The 9,477-nt window shown below is 31.9% G+C and overlaps 1 protein-coding gene across 1 annotated transcript; it reads right to left on the minus strand.

Annotated features, from left to right (window-relative positions):
- Window positions 1-6,435: 6,435 nt before the first annotated feature.
- On the minus strand, window positions 6,436-9,104 carry LOC134272268 (uncharacterized). The gene is made up of 3 exons (XM_062754513.1): window positions 8,838-9,104; window positions 8,049-8,555; window positions 6,436-6,974 (listed from the first exon to the last, which is right to left on the minus strand). The coding sequence occupies exons 1-3, from the start codon at window positions 9,061-9,063 to the stop codon at window positions 6,508-6,510; spliced, it is 1,200 nt and encodes a 399-aa protein (XP_062610497.1). The 5' UTR covers window positions 9,064-9,104; the 3' UTR covers window positions 6,436-6,507.
- Window positions 9,105-9,477: the final 373 nt, after the last annotated feature.

Raw genomic sequence — 9,477 nt, forward strand, 5'->3', positions numbered from 1 at the left:
ATCTCATAAGCATACAAACTTTTTGTTTATTATTCTTCTCACTTGGGTATTACTTTTGCCATTACGTAAGCTTCTGAGCTATCTGTCGTTCTTCCCTAACATTTTTGTTCAGTGGCAGTCTTCTTGTAACTGGATGCTGATTAGTTGAAAATAAAGAAAAATCATGTACCTGACAACTGGTATAACTAGGCATAAGCAGGATACTTGACAAACCGCCGCAGTAGGCGGAGCTAACAACTGCACGTCTCTATTTCGTATACATTTATTTATAGCCATATTCCAAGAAATCTAAATATAGCTTTTTATCTTTCCACCGTCCTCAATATAGACAAGTCACAAGACACGCTCCTACCTAGAAGTAAATGTAATCGTTCATGTTAACCTGTCATTTTAACAGGGACATACATAATAATTTTTTTTAGTTAAGGCACTGTAGGTGTTAAGTTTCCTTTGGAATAAATAGTGCACACTAAAAATCTATGTTTCATTTGATTTAACTCCGCCCATCAACAAGTCGCCTTGAAAGGGTTGAACAATAAACGAGGACATTGCTTAAGGGGGATGTACAAGCCATATTGGATCTAGTCTGGTGTAAAATAAGAAATACCAAGAATGCGCTTAATACTCCACTAAAGTAGCCCAAAGTTACTCAAAGTGCTAACACACTAATTACCTACTGTTAGAGACCAAAATAAGTAAACAATTAAGTTTATTTTGTTTTAATTAGGAGGAAATTAATCATGTTAGAACTGCGCAGCTACAGCATTCACGAAATGATAAATGCATTGAAAATGGTGTTAAATTGATTCATTGATAATATGGCTACAACCATTTGTTTCGCTTTTTTCTTGTCATTATCCATAATTCTTGAAAATTTGATTTTTCATATGGGTGTCTTCCTGAGGCCATGTGTTTATTTCGTCCGCCATTCCTCTGTCACACAGAGTTCGAATAACATTGATTTTAGAATAAATGCAACCATAATAACATCAAGACAAGAAATTACTTTTTTAATAATAATTAGGTTATATTACTTACTACTTTTATTTGTTGCATCGCATCGTCTGATTAATGAAAAAACGCGATTTTAACCCCACTCCAGCAAATCGGGAAAAACTGCTCTGTTTACAGCTCGAGTTTCCTCGTTAAAATTATTCCACTGAGCACGTGGTTGGCATGTGCATATATCTGCTGTGGATAGATCCGTTTATTACCGTGATTATATTTAATTTTTCATGGAGCAAGTCTTGATAATTTGTTGGTTTCTTTAAAACTCAAGAAAAAAAGATAAAAATATTCTAAACATATGTGTTTACGGCGGGTCTTTTTTCTGTGGCGATAGAAGTTATTTTCAAATGGGGCACTGCAAGGAGGATACTTAGCATTTAATTTGAAAATGTTAAACAATATGCGGTGCATGAAAAACAAATTGTAATTACAGGTTTTACATTGTAAAAGTTGGTACATATGTCTATTTTGTTTAGAAGTTAGATAGAAAAAATAGGCTGTTATGTGATTTCCTTCAGGCACCTCACATAAATAGCTAGATTGTTTGCAATGACCCACACATTGTATGGAGAAATGTTTGGACATAAAAACGCATCATGTCTCATTATGTTGACAACGTTGTAAGCTCTCGCTCATTAAACATACGATGCTTGATAAAATATATTGAGTTGTTTCTTTGAAATTTAGAAGCGAGCACAATGTTTGCAAAGAAAGGTCCATTACATATGCTATGTCTATCATCGCCAAAAAAATTGAGAGGCTACCCCCCTCCCGAAAATCCTATGTTTGTTTTTCAAAATAGTGTCAAAGATTCAACAATTACTTGCATTACTAAGTATGTGATGGAACATGTACTAGCCTTATAAGACCACTTGTTATAAAAATATTTGGTTTCCCTCTCTCCCGATCTACTGCCTAGAAATGGCCCGACTCATTTATTTACATTCCATTACACAATATTTTTTTCTTTTTCTTCCGTCAACAATTATGTTTAAATTTTAAGGAATTTTTTTCTCATCTATAAATACGGACCCAATAATTTTCCCCTGAGTTGGGAGGACTACCAAACGTCATTTTTAAGATGGTATGAAATATTTAATTATGTTGATTTTTTTTCTTTACTTTGTGAAATTGTAATTTTGACAATATGGGCAAATAGAGATAAAGTTTTTTTTATTCATTAAATCTCCTAACCCACTGATAAATGATTTCATTCCTTTTCAAATGTTGCTCCGCTGTAATGAAAATTGTAAATGCATGTTTATTTGACACAGTATACAAGGGGTGATCAAAAAGTAAACAATATCTTAGGTATTTGATAGTTATATTATTGTTGAAATATTCAAGTATTTTTCAAAGTGTAAATTGGAGGTCTTTGATGGCATATTGCTTAATTAAAAACACATTCCTTTTCAAACTTGCTTTCACCGGGCAACATAACAAGTATCATATTTAACCATCTGCCTTCCTTCACTAAAACGATCTATCCAATCATTGATTAAAATGATAGGAAGTCATTTGTCTTAATAAACTGTGAACAAATTCTTGTACGCTACTTCAAAGGCATTTCTAAGATATACCATAAATATTATAGTCGTTTCTTGAAAGAGCATCGTCGGAACCCACGGGTTTTCTCTCCGTTACACTGAAATGCAGTGTAACGGAGAGAAAACCCGTGGGTTCCGACGATGTTGAAAGAGTTCCACTGAGACAACCATTTTCGTCACAAGTACCTGCATAATGACGCCATTTTCAGACAGTGACGTCACAAACATGGAGCAAAACTTCAGCATATGCTATTTATAGAACTTGTGTTTGGCTATGTTTCTAATCTGAATTGTGGTTTTGTAGATATAGAGATAGTTCGCGAACTTTTTGATCACCCCTCGTAATATATACTAGTAGGTACTAAAACAAGGTCATTCATATCGATTTTATGTGTCTAATTTCTTTGTGTTTCATCGGTGATAATTAAAATTTTGATAGATAATATAAGTTATCTGTGGCAAACCTACAAACTTAATTTTTAACTTTGATGGTGCTCATTTTTCCTTACCTGGAATCAAAGAGTTTAAGATTTTTTTTTATATCAATATGTACACTATTTAACAACTGTTCGATAATAATACTAAATAAATTACTTCAAGCCACACTATAACACCTTTCCTCTTTTAAAAGTGTTCATATTATTTGAAATATTTTGCAACTGTAATTCTCTTCTACATTTAAAGATTGTTATGTCCCTCCATATCAAGAGGAGGTCAGGGCTGCGTTTCACAAAACTATCGTAAGATTGTCCTAAGACAGATCTTACGATCATCTTAAGATCTGACTTATGACAATCGTAAGATTTGTTACTGCTGTTTCACAAAACGATCTTAAGTATTAGAAATCTTACGACAAGTTTTAAGACAAATTCCATTCTCAATATCACAGGGATTTTTATTTAAAATATGTCTTTTTTTAATTTTCTTTGAAATATTGATATAACGTGCGTCTCAGTTTGTTTCTTTTGCAGATATACCCTCGGGGGGGGGGGGGGCATTTTATTGTATCAACTTTAATGTTTTTTGTGTTTGTGAGGGGTCATTAAAATTAAATTTGAATTAATTTCATCACAAAATTTTAATAAATAATGTTTGCTTAAATGTCTCTTTTTTTGGCTCCGGAAATAGTAGTTTCTGACAAAATGCATGTGATTTAGACTACTAGTGTATTTGAAGCTTTGCAAATACATGCAATGAACGATTTTAACAATGACTCCTTTTGAAACACCAAATCGTGTTCAAAGTTTGTTCATAACATTAATTCGATGCAGTTGTCTTTGAAACGCTTCAACTACTGCAACAAAATATCAATGATAACAGATGAAGAAGGGAAACGAAAGAAAAAATTCCAATAGAAATGTTACGGTTTCAATACTATTATAAAAAAAGGCAGAAAGAAAGCCTGTACATTCAGCATCAAATACCCGGGGGTATTACAGCATACTAAATTGTCATACACATTCCGGTGGATTAATGAGGATGACTCAAAAATAAAACTATTTGATTGTTGTGCGGGTGAATGTAATGTTTACTTTGAAATTAAATCACCACAGTTAGAGACATATAAAAACAATTTATATATTGTCTGCCACAATGTAACAAAATAAATTAAAGTAAAATCCATGGACTTTTCAAATCCATAAAAATGCATATGAACTTAAGAAGCATTTGGTGGGTTTTTGTTTGTTTGTTTGTTTTTTTTTGGGGGGGGGGGGGCTATTTCAATTGGGATTGGGCAAAATCAAAGGAAAATGTCTTGGCATGAATAAAGTAAAAAAACATTAAGTATGTTATTTTAGTTTCCTATCGTATATTTTTTTTGGCAAATTATGGGGGGGGGGGTGGGGGGGGGGCTGTGTCATTGTTCTCACTGGCGGATATAGTCCAAAGGATTGTTCTATCTCTAAAAGCCGTTTTCTTTAAATATTCTTTGGTTTATGGCCAAAATATATACTGTCGCAGTTTCACTTAAGATTTAAGACATGTATCTAGTTGTCTTAAGATTATGATAGATCTTAAGATTATCATAAGATATGACAGTTTTGTGAAACGGCTATGTTGCAATCTTACGATAATTTTCGGTCTTAATACAGATCTTAGTCATAAGATAGTTTTGTGAAACGGGCCCCTGGAAAACAAAATTCTGTGCTAGAAATAGACCACGTGCTGCTATCCATGAACTACTTTCATGGTTCTTTACACTCTTTTTGAAGACAACGGTACCTTATTTTGAACTTGAAATTATCATTTAAAAGTGCAAAATTTAGACATTTTCTCAACAAATGGTTGTAGAGAGAACATTAATGCACAGTTTGCATATTTTTTTTGGATTCTTTAAGGCTCTGCTGAATTCTGTAGTTGCGCAGTTCTAAGGAGCATATCAAAAGCATTTTTCTGCAAAAGTATAGATTATATATACACAACATGCATTCAGTTATGCATATTTATTGTATCTTTATCATAAGGACTTGAAATTTGATCAAAATGTAATGCATTTTTTGAAGAAATGTTTACATTTTGTTCTCATTGCACTAAAGGTGGCCGGACATCCCCCTTAACGCGGATCGCCATTAAGCTAGAGCGAAAAGAAGCAGTTAATTGAAAACAATTCTATTATGAAAAATGTGAATCATTAGTGATAAATTTTACGTCTCCTTAACAATTGAAAATCAAATTAATCGGTGGATATCAGTCATTAGGCCTAAATATATTTTCATATTCATACATGTAACATGTCATTAACTATTTGTACTGTAATAATATGTATATGTATTCGTATTTTTTACACGTGTAAGATGGGGGTAAACTTTCCGAGAAAAGAAAATAAAGGTATAAAAGAAATGCCCAAATTTCCATTTGTTACTGAAAGTCCTTCAATTCTTAGGTTGAAATAAAGATAATATTTTTGGAAATCGCCCCGCTTTACAAAAAGTCAAAACGGAATAAGAATATTGATCTCTGCCCGGGAGCTCGAGATAAGATTTATACATTTGTTATTAAAGCTCCTTTTACATTTTTAAACGTATTATAATATTTTTTTATCAAACAGTGATACTAAGGTTCTAGGTATCCAACTAGAATGTGTATACTGTTTAAAATCTAGTTTTATTAGCTTATACTTTAGTAGTGAGTACTCATATCACAATCTGAACTTCATTCTCGTTTAGCTAAACCTCGTTTGTATATCAAATGTTTAAAAATGATAACATAAATTGTATTTATAATTTGGATTCAACGTGTGACATCTAATATCTGCATAGGTGAAGATGAAAATATTTTTTTAACTGGAAAACTGCAAGGAAGAAACATGTCCTGTTTTGACCAAATTTCGTTTAAGCGTTGCATTGTGGGATACATGCTATCAGTTCTTTTTTGGTTGCTTTTAATGAGGTATATTTCCCAGATGTTTGATCAGGGATGTGCCTTGAAGTAGGTCCATTCTTAAGGACATAAATAGCCATTATTGGCCAGTCATCAAAACATATTCCATTCATCGCATGTATGTGATGCTCAATGTTTCTGATTCATCAAGTGATTTTTATTTACAAAATAAGAAGTAGAGTAAGTTTACAATCCTTGGAATCTCTCTAATATATATTTATTTATCTTTCTTTGTAAATTCACGGAATGACAAGACCATCCCTATATATATTTAGTCGTATTTTTTCAAATAATTATGATTCTACCTTGGCAAACATATAATTTCTTCAATTTGGTTTATATGTTAAGGAAAATCAAAGCAAAGTCACTATAGTTGTACTATTGTAAACAGAATAATTCTAGCTATTAGCATTTCCTAGATTATATTTCTGTTGTATAAAAAATGAAGAGTCGTATTGAAAAATGAACATTCAAAGCATATTTAATCAATTAATCTTGCTAGCAGAACATCTTAGGTACATATAGTAATTTTAAATAAAAGAAGAAATGAAATTACAGTTTGAATAACGCCCTAATTGCATAGTTCCTTGTTTCCAAACAGGATATACCTAAAAACAGCACCAATCGTATTGTTCAATTTTCTTATAGTTACTAAATTCCATTGTTGGACTTCCTTCCATCTTTCTCTTTTTTCATAAAGATGAAGTCCGTAGGCGTGTGACCATTTGTAATTTTGGTTGTACAAAAGGTACCGGTGTGGAAAGAATAGGCAATGGTGTTCATGCAAAAAGACATGTTGTGGAAACTGTGTGTAGAGTTTTCTTGCCATCGTCACTGAATTTGCTCCCCATATATTTGGATTATAGGATTTATAACTATCGATCCAAATGTTAATAAATGTTGCATTTTTTCCTGCAATTATTAATGCACTACCCGTTGATCCATCGTGTGCGTTCCCCATGGTGCATTCATTGCTTCTGAATTTGTTTAACGATCTGAGGACGTATTGGTCTGTATCAAGGTATACACCGCCGTATTCTATAAAAAGCAAACAGAAAGTTAATTTCTAAACGTTTAATACTGTAAATCAACTTTTTCGCGAGGTTCGCGAGAGCTACATCATTGCGAATTTTCTCACCGCTAACCGGTCTTTAAACTCTCCGTCTCAATTAACTACAGTTAAGCCTTTCAACTAATTTTTCAAATTGCACATTCGGTAAAAAACAATTCATAGATAGATGTTTGTGTGCATGAAATTATCAAAAACGTTAATAACTTATGAATACCTTTAGTTAAATCATAAAAAAAGTTAAATTATTTATAATTGACTTGTATGATGCTGTGTTTTAAGGACAGGTAACTCAGGTGTGAAAAATGACCAATTAAGTGCCAATTTATGAGTTATCGTTTATAGGAATGGCATATAGGCTGCTCCAGCATTGGTATTGTTCTTTTACACAAAAGTCTTGACCAAAAGAAGGAGAATGTCTCACTTCATTTGAAATAACAAGGTCAAATGAATGGGGAACAGACTATATTCAATATTTTTAACTCTCTTTGACGATTGTTATGAAGAAGAAAATATAAGGTGATGTTTTTGTGTGTGCACTAAAAACTGCGCTTCCTATATAACTAATATATTTTTACAAATAGGTTAGAAATAAAACAGAGGAAAGATTTAACTTTTTATTTTAATTAAATATTTTACTTATATGTAATTAAACGGTGTCCGCAACTATATTGTAAACTAGTTTAACATTAGTGCTAAACTTTAAAACCATTTGATTCTACTGGCAGCAACGAAACACTTGGAAAATTCTAAGAACTGACTTGTGTATAAACAGTTAGATACCTCCGACCTGCTCTAAACAAACTTCAGCAATGAGTTATCGTTCATAAGAGCGAACCCTAGCGGTAGTTGAAAGGCCTGCAACAGTTCAAAATAGGCTTGTTCGCTAAAATTAATCGCCGCGAACTACCTCCCCAGCTTGGTAAATTGCGATATAAAGTCGTCGTGAATAAAAGTTGTTTTTCAGTGTTTCAATACATATATTTTATACATTTTTGCGTGAATAAATTCTAAAGAAAATAGTAGGAAAAAAGGATTGGTACCTTTCAATATCTTAAGTCTCAAGATGTCAGACTTGTGTTCCACCCAATGAATTTTCTTTCCTGCAATTTGGAATGGTGGATTAATTTTTACATACACTATGTTTTTGATAATTTTTTTAAGTACATCCCACCATTTTCCAAAAGGTAAAACGTCATAATAATGAAAAATTAGACAATGATTTTGGTTTTTGTGAGTGCTATAAAAGGTCACAAAATAAATAAACTCAATTTCGTGCTTTCCAAGCCATATGTAATGAACAATGTTGGGGACAGCGAAATTGTCTGTGCAGAATTTGCTGATAAATCTTTTCAGACATTTATCTGGAAACTTAAAAACAGGAACATCTTTTGAATGATTCTTGGAATCCAGATGCACATAATTGTCGGAGCATTTAGGAATCAGCTGTTTTTCTTCTTCTTTTGACTTCGAGAAAATAATTTCATTCAAATCTACGCAAGGAACAGTAGAACAAAATTGCCAGTCCGATCCACCAATTGGTGTAAAATCTGAATAAAAATGATGTCATTAATAGTGAACATAAAATTAAGGAGTTCACCCTTTCCCTAGTGTCTTTCTAATAGTTATTCATTATATTTTTTTATCATCAACAGTATTATCAAATATACATAATTACATGGATTTTTATTATTATTTTTTTGCTTTGCTTTGCAATTATGGTGAATGCTATTTAAAATCTACCTTACTAAAACAATTTTATCTAGTACTGATATTACTTTAAAATCCATTGTGTAAAGTACATGCATACTTGCTCACAAATGTATACTTACTTAAAAATACATCGTTATTTTTCTTTCTGTGCTGAAGATAAAACTTTTTAGTTTCAACATCACAGGAATCTTCTTTGTATTTAACTGACGGTTTATTGGTAAGGTTGACTGCTTTTACTCTCACAGTTGTTTTGTTTTTGAAAAATTGTTGATTTTTCAGAGGGTACTGTTTATTAATATGTAGCATAGGGTTGCGAACGATATTTCTTTCAAATTTCTTTTCCATGTAGGTAATGATTAAAAGAAAAGTAAATCCGAAAAGCAGGTATAGCATGCTAGAATAAAGAAAAAAATTAATAAGTCTAGTATCTATGAAGAGTTCATAAATGAATAGGTTCTATCATGTTCCCCATTTATTACCATCACCATAAAGTTTTTTAAATAAACAATTAGTGCTTCTGTTCTGTATGTAATCATTATTGAAACTCTTACATCTGCCTCTCTTGGTCTTTGAAGATCCCTACATGACGAACTGTTTTTGTCTCATTTCTATTTATGTATTACTTAAAAGTCCATCTGACCTTTAAGACGATGAAAGTACTTTTTGTATTATAAAATTTCTTGCTTAAATTACTTATTTTACAATTTTGAAAGAGACATTTTTACTTTTCATAACAAGCATATAGTTTGTATAAATAAT

Source organism: Saccostrea cucullata, unplaced genomic scaffold (assembly GCF_032062105.1).
Source record: "Saccostrea cucullata isolate Sc308-1 unplaced genomic scaffold, CSIRO_AGI_Scuc_v1 ctg8252, whole genome shotgun sequence".
NCBI lineage: Eukaryota > Metazoa > Mollusca > Bivalvia > Ostreida > Ostreidae > Saccostrea > Saccostrea cuccullata.